Here is a 16,543-nt window from a genome sequence, read left to right on the forward strand (position 1 = left end):
CCCCCCCCCCTCGTGCTTGTGAACGCACAAGTGAAAGAATATGGGCTCACCCTGATCCTGCGCCTAATTTTTAGCGCCGGATGTGGACGACAACGAAGAAGTTTTGCTAGTATGTATTGTTTGAACGGAAACAAAAGATTTAATGTTAATTATCTTTCGCGTTGTTTTGTTATTATTTCCATGGAGCGTCTGAATAAATCTTGAATTTTTTTTAAGCTTTAAACGTGATATTACGCCATAAAAAACTGTGTTCGATTTGAATTTTTCTTGAAATTAAAGTTCGAAATATTCAAGCGCTAGACGACGACTACGACGACAGTGTTTCGTAATAGCACAATAAAATATTGTAATGATAATATGATTATAATAGTGCGTCGAAGAGAAAGACTTACGCGTGTACACCGAAGTAGAAGACGAGCCTCGTCTCGTTTTGTGAGGATGGCAAGAATATATTTGGACAGAGGAGAGAAAACTCGTCGTGAGTACAGTTTTACGCGTAATACATATATATACACACATTGGTAACATTATATACACGTATAGTTTCTCCCCGCTTGCGCGCGCAACACATGCCGTCCCCTGCGTAGGTACGCGTGCCGGTCACGAGCTTGTCGTGGGATCTTCTTGCCGGCAGCCGTGAAAGTGAATATTATTATTATTATTATTATCATTATTATTCTATACTTATTCGAAACCAATTGAACATACACATGCACACGTCTTGTTGTATACACGGCGGTGGAGGCTACAGCAATGATGGCCCTTGAATAACGACCCGGTGGCTAATGCGTATTGACCTCTGGCGTGACCCCTTAGACACTCTGACCACAGTATCTTTACGTCTATAATATGATTGTCTTCAATGGAATTTTAAGTATTTCGAACATTCGTCCGATAAGTTATAACCACACACGAATATAATTTATAATATATACCTACTCTTCTCTGTTCCTTGTAATAATATTCATGTAAATTTACATCAAACACGCTGATACATACACAACACGCACGGTATAAAAATATATTATATATATTATTTTCTCCGTTTTAATTAATTACTGATAACGGTCTTGCATAAGAACTTTCCAGTGACTATATATATATATATATATATACTCACGTTCCAATGACATATAAGAATATACTTCATCATTGTTTCTAATAAATGCTAAACAATCATTTTACGTACGTTAGCATTATAAGAAAATATTTCGTACAGATTTTTCCCAGTAACACTTAATGGTTTTTAATAAAATCACTTGGTCGTTATATAATTTTAAAAATCTGAGAATAAAGCATTAATTAGTGATTTCTACTAATATAATTATAATATTAAAATATAGAAATCGACAATTTCCTTTATTTTCAAAATTAAACATCAATTAAATATAGTTTTGTGTATACATATTTATTGACGTCAAAAAGTAAATAATTTAGTTTTAATAAACGTGTATTTTTGAGGCTTTTAGATCGGAAAAATAAAACACTGATTTTCACATGAATGCGGTGGAATTACTGTCTTATATAAATGAAACATTAATAGTTTTTAAGTGAAATACTAGTGTTGTAACAAAAGAAATGTAAGAGTATTGTTCGTTTTCCCATCTTTCCTATAGATTTTTTTGAATTCTAGGATAGTGAAAAGTTGTTTGACAACGAATTTTTTCCAAAATTTGAATACTACATACATTTATGGAATCATACGAGTAGAAGAACAAATGAAAAACTAGTATAATTTGAAAATTAAACATGGAAAAATATTTAAATAAATAAGAAATTCGGGATCAATCCATGACACATAGTAGGTATTTAATTTTAAAATTATATTAAAAAAAGTTTCTGATTTGATTGCACAGATTATTCTTAACTATAGATACCTCCAAAATTAACTTGGTAATAATATATTAGAGAGAGTAAAGAACTATTTTTTAACTATTATTAGACACTAAAACAACACTTTTTTTTGTCATATATTTCAAGAGTAATATGAGTTACAAGACATTACATCGAATTACATGTATAGGGCAACATACATCATTATCATCACACAGGGTATTCCGTAAAGATTTCTCCAGTAGTGCATATCTTTTAACCAGAACTGGTATTTGGTGACGAGAAAGTGTAACTGAAACACGGTATACCTATAACCTACCTATCAGTGAAAAAAGTAAAAGAAATAAACACTTCTCACTATACTGCATACACGAATGCGATGTTGTTAATCTAGAAATTACGGTTAAACGAGATTTCAAATGTTACGCGACAGTTATCGCTGATCATATGTTTATACATGTATCTGTATAGCGTGCAACCATTACACACACCCAAATTGACAAAGTTTTGATCCTGCCGGTTTGTGCGTGGCTAAATCGAAAGCGTGTGTAAGGCGCATGTACGTAGATATATATTTATTCTCGAATGATGAACGTACTTATTAACTCGTCAGATACGTTTACTGAATGAAATTATCATAATTAACATTATGCAACGTGGACGTGACTTCGAAGCGGAAATAAACATTTTCAGCCACACCACAGCGCGTTCGATTACATTTCAAATACGTCAAATATCATTTATGCTTTCACGAGTATCACGTTATGATGGCCGATAGTATAATTCCCGTAAATTGGTTATTATCATATACTCATATAACGGCTATAAGATCCATGTCATGAGCACATTTAAACTAGATATTCGTGCGCATGTGGTTTCGAGAATCAATCAATGAACTGGGTTGATGAACTTAACAATTCAAAACGTTTCTTACAAACTTATAATATGTGTGCAAAATACATTTTGTCGAAACATTATAATTATTAAATCTCATATGTGGTTGCTCTACGTGCGTTGAAACCACAGTTATAGAACATTTACTAAAACGTATACTTTTATGGCGATTCGGTCTGTAAAATTTAGAACCATGAGCCGAAAGTGGTCATAAACTTTCATAAATTTATAGTCTAGTGAGCGTTATAATTGATAACTAAAATACTTTACCTAGTTCTGTTAAATTGATTAACATTTTAGTAATTACGTAAGGCATTATAAATTCAAATGTATTGCAAACATTTCAGACGAAAATAATGAAGATTATTTAAAAATATAAATTCTTCACTTCACTTAGAATCTAAAAGAAGTAATATTGTGAAGAAATATCCCATATATGTAATGTTATGATGAACACGCATTTGAAATATTAATATTAATTTTGTAACAAAAAAAGAGAGTACAAATAAATACGAGTTAGGTCAATTGAAAACAGACGAAAACAAAAAGGAAAAGGAAAAGTTACTAAACGCATAATATTTTATATAGGCTGTTGGTTATAACATAATTTTGTTCTCAATGTATTCTGATTTTTAAAAGAGCAAATATTCTATTGAAAATATGTTATTGTCGACTGAAGCATTACTTTGGCCACTTGAATCTATATACGCAGACCTTATGTTTGTACAATTCCTTTCGCTTCTCACGACCAAACACTTATGGGAAAACTTCACAAGCCGCGGTTAGCTGTGGTTTTTGCGTACACGTCTTCAGGTCGTGGACAGGTCGTAGAAAACGATTTGAATAATGGTACTATTATTATTATGTTATACAGGAACACTAGATCAATATTTTTAGGTACAAAATAGTGTTTATAGTGTACGGTTCACATTGAAATGTGCATACAATATAATATGGTTCCTAATAATTTAGGTGGTAAACAAACGGGTGGAGTCCTCTCGGGATTGTTTTACTTTCAATTTCAATATGCACGTTCTTCGCATTCTTCTGTTCAAGGTTGTTATCATTAAAAATAGTAAAACTATACTGGCAAACGATCAGCATTAGAATTTGTATCATACGTAAACATAATAATCGTCGTTATAATCTATACGCGCATATGTTATTATATGTATATAGAATGAAAACCGATCGGACACTGCAAATACGTCGTTAAAATATAGTGACCCAATATATTAATATGTTTATGATAGAACAGCAATTTATGACGTGTTTGAATACAAACTATGTGCTGAAATGTAATATTCGACATGACAGAGGTAAATAATATAAGTCTAATAAATATCCATACGGAAATACACTAAATTCGATAATATACGAGGACGAGGTAAGTCCGAAGTAATGAATTTTTTCGAGGTCAACCGAAAAAATCCTTGAACACAAAAATAAATAAATACAACTTTCTATTGACACAAACCGATATGGAGAAACTTTCAATTTCATCTCGCGTAATATCTTCATCTCAATTTTTTTCCAATACGTCGTTGCGAAAGTAATGAATTTATCGCTATAATAAACATTTCATAATTATATATAAATAATTTAATTTCTCGGGAAGAAATATTTAATAAATCTCGGGTTAACGAATGTAATGAAAAAACATACTGTTCACATGAGATTAATTTCCAAACAAACCGGGTTCATTTGAAATACCATATAGATTTCAAACGAAGGGGGGTGGAGAAGTAGCTAAACGGGATTCCTAGCATCACCGCGAACGATCAACCACGTCTTCTGAACGAACGAGGAGTGCCTAGCGTTCATTACGTATAACATTCACGCGTAGCTATCTAAAGAAAATAGGTGTTGGAATATTATTTCTTTGCTTTGCTGCAGGTAGCTACAGCAGGTGGGCTGTATATTCGACCAATGACGTGCGGTTGTGTAACACCTGTAGCAGTCAAATCGCTATTATACCAATGCCTATACGTTTTTTTTTTTTTTTCACTTTTTTCCGTTGCAACACCATATATTTTGTGGTATACGTCCACCGATTGTGTATGGGAACGAATTGCACTTGGTGTTTTATTTATTTCGTGTACAAAATCGTAATAATAATTTTTAGATACATTTCAAAATATTATACCAAAAACTTACGTCTGATATCCCGTTCAATAACCTGAGGATCCTATCGCTGATAAATTCAAAACACGGAGTCCTAATAATATTAATTCAATCGCAGGTATACGCGTATATTATCGTACATGCATTAAAAAAAAAGTGTTACGTGCATCTATCTACACAAAGTGAGTATATTTTATGTGCTATGAATGTTACGTAATGGACATTACATGGTACTGCAACTGTTTAGTGACTACTTTTCGTATCATTTTATCATCAGATCAAAAAGCCTTGGCCCATTCATTAATCTGGACATTAATCTGATACATTTTATGAAGTACAATAAATTAATAATAATGTATTTAATTCGATTGACACTGTGCAGTAAATCGAAATAAAACTCTAATCATCTTGTATTATTCCACTAACGATTTCCTCTATGTTATTCTGCTTTGTCATGAGTACTGTTATGTTTCTTCTGTTAATTGCATTCATTCGACAATGAGTAAGTACAATAGCTACATCCGTACAAGCTGTTCACACTAAAAATATTAAGTGAATTTGTGGCTTTTCAACCATAAATACATACTTGAGTTTGCAATCGCGAACATAAATTTGGAATTAGATAGTAAAAGATAATTTAAAATCCTTACTAAGACTCCAAGACTTATCCAATACATTTTAGAATAAAAAATTATAAATAAACCCAACCATATTTTTGATGAGTAGTCTTTTCATAGTTTTACATTTTTACTATAACAAATAACCACGGGTGTTTAACTGTTGTAGATTACACGAAGAGTTAACTACAAAGAAATAGTCTATACTCGTATTCCTACAAAGTAATTCGTTCCTATCTATTATAATTGTTTATTTATACACGCACAACAGTATACTAACAGTACACTGTTTTTGAATTGATTAATCCAATTGTATTGTTGTTGTTGTTGTTATTATTATTAAAGCTTAAAAACATGCGTGTCCTTCGGCCGACCTGCCCGATGCATTGCTCCCTTAGGATATATTAAAATCTCATCTGCCTACGTCTATAGACCTATTGTGCGAGCGCTGGTGTTATGAAATGAAATTAGTTATTCTACAACAGTATGAACCACTTTGTTATGTTATGATGACTTTTCAGACAATTACTATGGTGAAGATATTTTATGAAAAAAAAAGAACTTTACGACACAATGGTCGGTGGTGCCTATTGTTTGTAATACGAATATGCACAAGACAGGCAGCTGATGGTTATCAAATAAACTATAAACATGAAGAGATCTGAAAAGGAACACTGATAACAACATGTGTGTATAAGTATAACCATCGGTATGTAGACATTTAATGGTCAATATTAATAACTACCTTATTATATTTGGCAATATAATTAAACGAGTTTAAAAACTTACCTTTAGGCATGCCACAAGGGCCGGGCGTTCTGCCCGTATCCAGAAAGTCCAGGTCATATGTTCGGGCTGGAGGAAACGTAAGTGCCACGTGGCTTGTGGTCCTGTACACTAGACATGCCACCACAGCCAATAACAATTCCCATGATTTAGATTTCATGATGAACGAATAGAACTGTACTCAAACTGTTCTAAAATCCATTTCGTACCACCTAAAAAAAAAAAATTCAAAATAATTTTCATTATGTATTAAAAACTATAAAATACATAGTAAAATTTAAACAGTAGTTTTTTTAGTTGCGTTTTAACAATACACGGTGATATATGAGTATTATTTCAAATCAAAAACAATCATAAACTAAATTATTCAAATCCAATTAACTATAGCCTAAAATATATATAATTTTTAACGTCTACATATCATATAGTTTTTGTGTTTAAGTTGTATTCTTTCAATAGATTGCATTTTATGTTTTATATGTTACGTAAATACTTTATCTAAAGTATACAATTAGACACATACTCATAGCTAGTAGGTTTGGTTATGAAAAATGATATCTAATTAAATCAATTAACGAGTAATTTTAAATTTAATAAAATAAGTAAACGTTATTATATAAAATTTAAGAATTTCAATAAATGTTTAGATTAATTATTTTTAATTCTATATGAATTAATATTATGAAAAAATGTGTAGAAACACATTCTTAACTTGTTACTAATTCTATTTGTGTATTTGATTAATTGAAAGTCATATGAATTTTTGTATCAATGTTCAACTTAAATATTATTAATACTTTTAATTTACTCGTATATTTGAGTAAATGTAAATTCACTCACTTGCTTAATTGAAATAGATTTACTCGTTTTTATTGTCAAACTTAATCCACTAGAATTGTGAAAATATATAAATTTTTAGTCTTCATATTGTTATATAATACATATAATATATAAAATTATCTTAATTATAGAACGATCGGATTACTTAAAGACTTTAATAAAAGGTGAAAGTTTGATAATTTTTTTAAAATACTACTTTGTGGATTTATTTGTTAGATCCGTTATAATAGATTGACGAGTCTTAAAAATGTTCAAATTAATGTCTTACAAGTAGTATAAAACTGAAAGTAGTGTGTGAATTGTCTCTACTAATTTAACAATATGAAGCAATAATTTTATTTGGGTATATATTATATTTTCTAATTGTTTCCTATTGACCAAAGACATCAAGAAAGTTACAATTTTTCGAATGATTCATTTTTGTAACATACCTATTTGAACATTTATCACCCAGTTATAAATAATACGTTATATTAAAAATAAATACTATTTATATAAAAATATTAAAATAATATAACTAAATTAATTCATTATTTGAAATCTTATTCTATGTGCTCGATTTAAATTTACAATAAAAATTAAATTATATATTTTCCATTTATATATATATTCAACTATATGTACCTTTGGTAAATAATCTCAGATCGTAACTCTACTTTTATGGTCATTGGATTGGATAGATTTGTAAGCGTTTGCTTGAAGTTACACTAAGTGAACACAGAGTTTTACTAATTCATTGAGTTTCGGTCAGAAAATATATTCATTATAACATAATTAAGTATCCTAAATCTTAAATGTTGACCAACACCCGCATCAGGGATGCATTTAAATAATAGACAACTCTCATATTCTGAATTAATGTTGACTTTTAGTATACATATTATCTATATATAACTGAGTAATAAATCCAACTGAAAAAGGGTTGACAACCTTGAAAGTGCACTAACCCATTGATATAATAATATTATAATTAAAATGATACGCCAGGTGTTTTTACTATTCATCCCGCAGTGTCATCTAAATAATTACTTGATTCATTTTTTTACGCCTGAAATTTTCACGTAGTTACTTTAATATTTCTTTTGAGCTGCATAAAAATGTTAATTACAATACTCATGTAGAACATGTACAAACCTGTATGCAGGTATACAGGTAGGTGTACATTTTTTTACATAATGGTTCGATTTAGATTTAAAAAAAAAGAAAATTAAATCTATCAGTATTTTACCGTCGCAATAAATTAGGTATTAAATTACAGATACATCTAATATATATATAACATATGTATAATAACCTAAAATTTCACTAAGTACCTTATTTTATTTCGTAATTTTTTTTGTATATGACGAACAAATCGTTTCCTGGTCACTTACAAAAATTGACCACGTGCTAACACTAGATGGGCGTACACATATTTGTGTTTATATACATACGATTGCGTGTGTGTGAATGTATATATGCAAGTGTATATATATATGATGAATATCTTCTCGTAGAATGCGTAGGAATGTGAACTTGTGTCGTCACCAATAATGATGATAATATTTTTCTGGGCCACAGCGAACCAGCTAGATTTTTCGCAATAATACCACCATTACATTATAAGTATACCGCAGAATTTTATAATGTATACACAAATCCACACAAGTAAACACTTAGTACACGTATCATTAGCTAACAAGAAATCAGTCGAGCCTGGAGGCATCGCTGGAACAGTTCTTTTGCGAGCTAAATCGTTTGCCACACGACTTTCAACGGTATAATATGCGACATGCGTGCCTACAAGATCAAACATTGAAATTACGTGAGAAAATACCACCGCAGTTATTATAAGATAAATATAAATAGGTATTATACAGCAAGTAAAATATATCATAATAATATTAATAATAATAAATGATAGTAGATTAGATCTATAAATGTGACACCTTGCGTTAAAGTCACTGCACAGAGCATACATTGTCGGTCGTCCTGCGGTGTATCAAATATAGTTTTCAAAAAATCTTACAATAATATTATGATATTTTTTCTATTAATATTTCAATTTGTATGAGTATTTATGAATCATAATTACAATAAAATATAAAATAATTTAGTTTTAAAAAACATCAATGAAACAATAGAAATCGGATGAGCTAATATTTGAAGAAAATATGAAACAAGTGTATTGAACAAAAAATATAATTATCATTTAGTTGTTTAATTTAAATTTATGTTTTAGTATAAAATAATAGTATCGATTTAAATAATAAAGGCATTTTAAGTTACTTATTATGAGCTATAATGCATAAGAGACACTTGTAACATTTATATTTTAAATATCCCAATTTTATCAAATTTATGCTAAACGTATACTATATTATCACTGCATATACTAAATTCAAAAATAAAATAACAATGTTTACTGCCAAATAAAATAATTTAAGACTACCACGAGTAATAATAACATTGTAGAAAACGATTTTATGTTATTTAAAAAATAAATAATATATACAAGGTGATCTTATGCGGGCAAAAATATCATTCGCGTATTTCTTAATCTCCACGCACACGCATCGAAATGATTGCACTCAACAAGTTGTCAACCGACATACAATTATGTTCAATTTGCAAACTCACGACAACCGGTTTTGTCTCCGTCGTTGAGATGAATCCATAACATGAACCATAACATACTATGTCGCTCAGTCAATGGTTAGTTCATTGCATGACATTTTGTATACCGTTATATTCTTAACCGTGCGTTGATGATCTAACTTTGTAGAAACCATATGTAATACCCTCGGAACATTATTTAAAGAGTTTACTATTGTAAACATATTGAATTAATAATGAAACACAGAATATCAACACATTCAAATACATATTTTCATACTTAAACATTTTAATATATATTATGTACCATTGCTTCTACAATCTCGTCAAGATTTTATTACATACATTTTTTGAGGTATATGGTTTAATGTTAATACTGGATAACTTCAGCCGTAATCAGTCATGTATGAACTATAAATATTTATTAAAAATTATAAATCAATTGAATAATTTCATAAACGTTTATCTAACAGTCTATCCCATAATACACTATAATTAATTATTAAACGTTACATAATTCATAATTGAGTTTAACGAAGTTACATTTTTATGTAATGAATTATATTTGAAAAATATTGTACATCAATATATTTATCAGCAGCTGTTATTAAATACTTGCACTACAGTTTTAAATTGAAATGTGTACATATATAAATATAATAATTTTAATACAATTTATTAATTAATGTTAATTTTACGTAACCGTTATCTTCGGTAATATGGTAGGTAATACACATGTCAACAAACATTTCAACTGTTTATCAAATCAGATTTTAATATAATCACCTAAGTAAGATTTTGGCAGTCTTCAATGATGAAATTTAATGAGTAAACACATTAATATACAAAACTATATTAAACATGGCGAATATAAAATAAAAATTATTCTAAATCTTGTCAGAGTCTTGTTAAAAACACCGATAAGTTTGTTAGGAAACAAACATGATGAACGTGATAAATTCATGGAAGTATGTATTAATAATAATAGAAACCAGCTAACTTATAAAAAGATATGAGTTTTTTGTAAAATAAAAATGTGTCGTGTTTTATTGCATTATCAGTAGCAAAAAAAAAAATCCAAATTAAATGTATACGTTGCTATTGCTTATAAAAAAGACAGTTGTTAAGACATGGTCATGACATGATTTTTTTTTTTTTGTTCTTCTAAATACAATCGTACGTTTAAGGTTATTTGCATGTCACGATATTTTTTAAATAAACAATTATTACTACTGAGTTACATTATATATTATTGAAATTTAACAAAATCTTTATGATTTTGCTAAGTAACAGAACAAAATGAAAATTATAAAAATGAAAGTATAATAATTTATATAATTACTCTAGATTAATATGAATACAATAATACATAAAAAATGTATCGTGCGCAGAATTAATATTAAAAACATAAACATTTATTTGGTATTATAAAAATTATAAAATATTATAAAATAAATAATATCATTATTTTAACGGTTACAAAGTTATATTAATTCAGAAACCTTTATATAACCATGAATATAATTATGTAGCTCGTACACTATGTATATTATACCTTACACTACAATACTGATTGCTCTATAAGCTACAGCCGTCTAAGTAAGTACTATTTATTGTTAACTATCAAAACGTGTTTTCCAAATAGATTTCAGTTTTATATTTGTATGGTAATTTTCAATATTATTTTCTATATTAAAACACGTTTATTGAAAAAAATATGCATCATGCATCATATACTGTGATTATTATTACTTGACTACTCAAATTATATTACTTTAAGTTATAATATTTTTCAATTTTTCTAAGTAACAAAAATATGTAGGAAAAGAATAATAACAATTATCAGCTTGGTTACAACTCACAAGTTATTCTACTTGAGTACATATACACTATACACGTCTTTGGTACCTCATCATGAATAACATACTCATTCGCAAGCTGAAAATAACTATGGTAATAAATAATAATATAACTATTTTATACTTTGATTCTAGAGATTTGTTAATATACGATTAAGTATAATTTAGTTCAGAAAATAATGAGAAGGCTTAATTTACTATCATATACACTGATTTATTTACCATATTTTGTATGTCATAATATGATTACGTGTGTTTATATACATATACATATACACAAGTGTGACCATTATACTTTTAATAGTATCATAACATATTATGAAATATATTATGATTATCCATCATTATTTCAAAATTTTTTAATAATTTAGTAAATTGCGAAGTCTGGTCTAATTTAAATACAACGTAACACAACTAAATACAATATTATAAGTTGTAAGTAAACAAATTAATTAATTGTATGGCTGTATGAAAATTGTTTGAACTATCGTGTAAAAATTTACAATATGCAGTAACTTTATTATAAGTATAAAAGTAAACAATATAAATGTTACACATATTTTACTATATATTTTAGAAAAAATGTCGATAAAAATACATAACTTCGTGAAAGTGTAAATATCAATAATTACAGAATAATTTAAGCCATCAAGCCATACATATAAATATGATATCAAAATTATTCCACACATAGAGCATATTTAATTTAATGACATTAACTCCTTAACACTAAACTTTATGTCAGAGACCAAATTATAGAATGATTTATTGAACTAATTTTAAATTATTTTTAAATTTTAGAGAATTGGAATACTTTAGCACCCCTATTATTGTGTCAATGTTAATGCACAAAATACTTATTTCCCTTAATTTGTATCTATAAATATTTTTCGTGTGACGTAAACGTACGTGGTTTAAACACGTTCAAACTGTCCTATACGTGACTATGACTATGACTTGATCTAAGCAAAAAAAAAACTGAATACGAAGAAACAAAAACAGTTATGTTTAGGCAAAAAAAAACCTGTCAATATGGTTGGACACGGATGTAAAAAAATGGTATTAAGAGTGGATGGAAACAATTTAACAGTAGATGTATTATATATATGTATAATACAATAATGTTATTATTCATATTACCGTTGCGTTTTCCATATGGGTTGTAAAAGCTTATAAGAAAGATTTTATGTGGTCGATTATAATTGCTTCACTTTGTTCTTCAACGACTATTAACGTATCATTAATATGACTCAGCAAGGGAAAAAATCGATTTGAGCTGATTACATACACCACATTTAGCGGTTATGTAGATCGATAAAGTAATGCTTTGCTATCTATCACATGATACGTACATCAGATCACTAAGTTCCTACGTATTATTATTGTTTTGAATTTCGAAATATATCAGACTACATTACGTTCAGTACTTGACCAGTCGATATACTCATACATTGTATATACGTAGAAAGTCTACGAGATTCTCTTATTATAGGAAACCTGATTTTCCTCTTCGCTATCTTCCCGCATTCCCCCGACTTACGTATACAATTATATAGATATATAAAATTCCATTAGTAGACACATTTTATCCCGCAGGAGAGGCGGATCGAGTGTAATTATATTTTGACAGTTATATCCAATTGGAGGTAATACATAATAAGATATTATTTTGCATTCATGACGAATGTATTGTTTACGGTTTGGAAATAATTACACATATTTCCATTTGATTTAACCTTGTTGTAAACATGACGATTATAAGATTCAACGGAACGCGATTTCAACATGTTAACACGTAATATTGTAATTGAAACCTATAAAATTACTGCATACGTGCAAACGGTGTTATTGAGCGCAAAAGTACATTTTATAACACTACATTTATAACTCTTTAAATTTATTTAATTTCACTAGTCAGGACAAGATTTTTCAAATTCCAGACCAATATACATAGCGGTATACAAATTTTAAACGTTTAAATCTATACTCGCGCTAATCAAATAAATTGAAAATGCATTACGTATTGATATGTGTTTAGATTAGTGATGAACCTTATTACACAAATGTAATGATACGAAATTCAAGACGAAACGGATAATGATATAATAGCAATAGATTATAACAATTAGTTAGGTTGAATGTAAGATGTGGAATAATGTTTCAAAACGAATATAAAAATATGACATGTGTAGAATCACAAAACAGTTTGAGATTACATAATGTTATATAATTATCAACGAGACATTGTTTCGCTTTGAGTGACGAAAAATGTGGTTAAGATAAATATATATTATTTGTGAAATCGTTGTGTGGAGTTTGAAAACGATTCGCTTGACATCGAAAGAATAAAAGAAACACTTACGCACACCGGTGGTGGTTTTTAGTAGTGGTACGTAGCCACCCTACAGTGAAAAATAACTGCGGAGACAGGTAATAAAAAAAAAACATAATAATAGAAGTTACGCGTCGAAGGCTATATATGCTATATATACACACGTCGGTCGCTCCGTTTGATTGGTTATTCACCGGACAAAACGCCGATGGGGTTGTTATCTTACCTGTTTCGTGATGTGTTCCAACTACGGTGTGCAAGGTGCGTCAGTGAGCGCGACGGTAAATCCTGTACACGTCGTTTCTCTTCAGACACTAATTTACGTAATGCAATACGATCGAATTGTGAAACGAATTAATTGTCAACAGAGAGAAAGAAAGAAAGAAAAAAAAAAAATTAACGGTTCGCGACCAAAGGCACTCGGGGGTTTTTTTCTGTATGCTTTTCACGCGCGCGCGTACACTGTCTGCGGTTCGTGGGCAACGACGGGTATGACGAAAGAACGATGAAAAACGAGAAACAACTGACCGCGACGGAGCGTACGAATGATCTGACGACGCGGACCGGACTGCGGTAGTGGTTTCCCGGTATCGCCTGACTCGGTCTCTTGGCGGTGGCGGCATATCGTTCCTTCCTTAAAGACGCGAGTCTCGCTTGGCAGAGAACACGGTGCGCATGCGCAGAAACGATCGCGATCCGACGGTGTTCACTCCAAACCCGTACAACCCAACAACCGGACCGCAGTCACGCGTTGGAACGCGCCCTACGCCGGTTATACGTTAGCGCGTGATAGCCCAGGCCAGGACGAGCGAAACGCCGAGTTCTTCAAACATTCTTATCCCTGAAATATCCAGATAGCAGTGGCGCAATCAGGATTGGTTTTCGGGGAGGGATGTGAATTTGGAAAAAATAAGCATTTTCTACAGGTGTTTTGTGGGGATCTAGAAATAAGATTTAGTTAGGTTTATGGGTTAAATATTTAAATTACAAATTAAACTGTTTAACTTCTATTTCATATTGTGATATCACAAAAAAGTATTATACAATCGACTATCGAGAAATCGTAGTAGCAAGGCTATTGATGTTTTAAAATTGAACGGAACGTTACAAAACCTTCCACATCATCATGTTATTGTTGTTATCAATTATAATACGAATAATATTCATATTTCATATTAATCAGCCGTTAATAGCCGTGTGTTCAAGCTAAACAATTTTTTTTCCTACGTAGAATTTGTAAAAATCTCAGAAAATATTCGGGGGCGGGGTACAACCCCCAAATCCCACCACTAGTTGCGCCACTGCTAAATTGACACTGATATTCCGGAGAGATTTTACATCCAAGGACATTTCCAAATAATTTGATAACAGCCCGTCAGTTCATTGTTTCCGTCGAATGCGTCAAACTATGCTCTGGTGGCAATGAAATCTGCGAGAAGTTTCAGCAATGTATAACACTTATAATTTTCCGATTATACTGTTGATATATTAGAGTAAATAACCGTAAAAAATCAATCAATATAATAGTGATATAAACATTAAATCAGCACTTTATAGTTGGAGGGATTGATACTTTTCTTTGTCTTCCCAGTGCACTTTTTATGGAATTTTCACTGGGCGATAAACAATTTTTTTCTCAAGCTAGTCTGTTTAATAGTGAGATGGAAATATTTCACATTCGCTCTACATAATATCACCCAGACTTTCAAATTATTATCGATTAGGCAAAAAAATATAATAACTGGGCGACATTTGTGTCGCCTAGTTATTAACTAGTTTAATCAGTCTTCTGAAGTATACAAATCATCCTCACCTCAAAAAATCATCCCCTCACCAGAGTTGGGAGGAAATTAATTTTTATTTATTATTGTTATATTACCTGCTATCAAAAATATCATAACCAAAAATCATAAATTATATTTTTATCTATGAGGGGCTAATCTAAATGGTTAAGCCATAGATCATATATCATATAGTATATGTTCTAAGGGTTTAGCAATAAATATCGACATGTTATTTACTCTCACATAGAGTTTTACTGCTTTAGTAACATATTTTTAATTAATTTAAAATATAGACTGACATAACTTAGTACAGTATTTACTATTATCATTTTTGTCATGATTATTATTAATATTATATAAATTATTGTTATTATAATTATTTGCTTTGTTATGAATATCATGTTTTTATTATAATTTTGTTACACGGAAATTGGATATTATTCACTATTAATTTAATTAATTTAATAAGAATAATAATTTATTCACAAGTTAAATTATTCGCGGTAATTTTTATTTTTTATTCAAAATTCGAATTATTATTCAGAATAATTTTTACTTTTCATTTACAACTAAAAATATTTAAAATAAAATATTATTCTTTATTCACAAAATAATTAGTTATTCATAATTTTATGTTTTATTCATAATTTTGATAATTTTTTTCGTCCAACTCAGCATAGTAGTACGGGTATTACTAATAATACGGGTCCAATGCAGTAACCAGACAACTCCATTTTTATGAACTTTTCTGGAACAGTAAAAACTAATTAAAAAAAATAAATAAAATGTATAATAATGATGTTCTGTGTAGTTTTTATTTATATAATAGTTATTTTATCATATGGAATATAATAATAACTATTAAATTGTTTCCTTCAT

General features: G+C 29.6%; 1 protein-coding gene across 2 annotated transcripts in view; it reads right to left on the minus strand.

The window, feature by feature from the left end:
• The window catches only part of LOC112689069, a 44,734-nt gene extending 30,261 nt beyond the window's left edge, over window positions 1–14,473 (minus strand). The window contains exons 1-2 of one of the 2 annotated variants that reach the window (XM_025562572.1): window positions 14,107–14,472; window positions 6,258–6,466 (exon numbers count right to left, since the gene is read on the minus strand). In XM_025562572.1, the coding sequence (XP_025418357.1) occupies window positions 6,258–6,414 (157 nt within the window). In that variant the 5' untranslated portion in view covers window positions 6,415–6,466; window positions 14,107–14,472. Of the gene's footprint in view, window positions 1–6,257; window positions 6,467–14,106 lie in introns of both variants that reach the window. The other variant, XM_025562573.1, reaches the window with a different exon arrangement.
• Window positions 14,474–16,543: the final 2,070 nt, after the last annotated feature.

The sequence above is a fragment of the Sipha flava genome, unplaced genomic scaffold, assembly GCF_003268045.1.
Source record: "Sipha flava isolate LNK unplaced genomic scaffold, YSA_version1 42_pilon_pilon, whole genome shotgun sequence".
Taxonomy (NCBI): domain Eukaryota; kingdom Metazoa; phylum Arthropoda; class Insecta; order Hemiptera; family Aphididae; genus Sipha; species Sipha flava.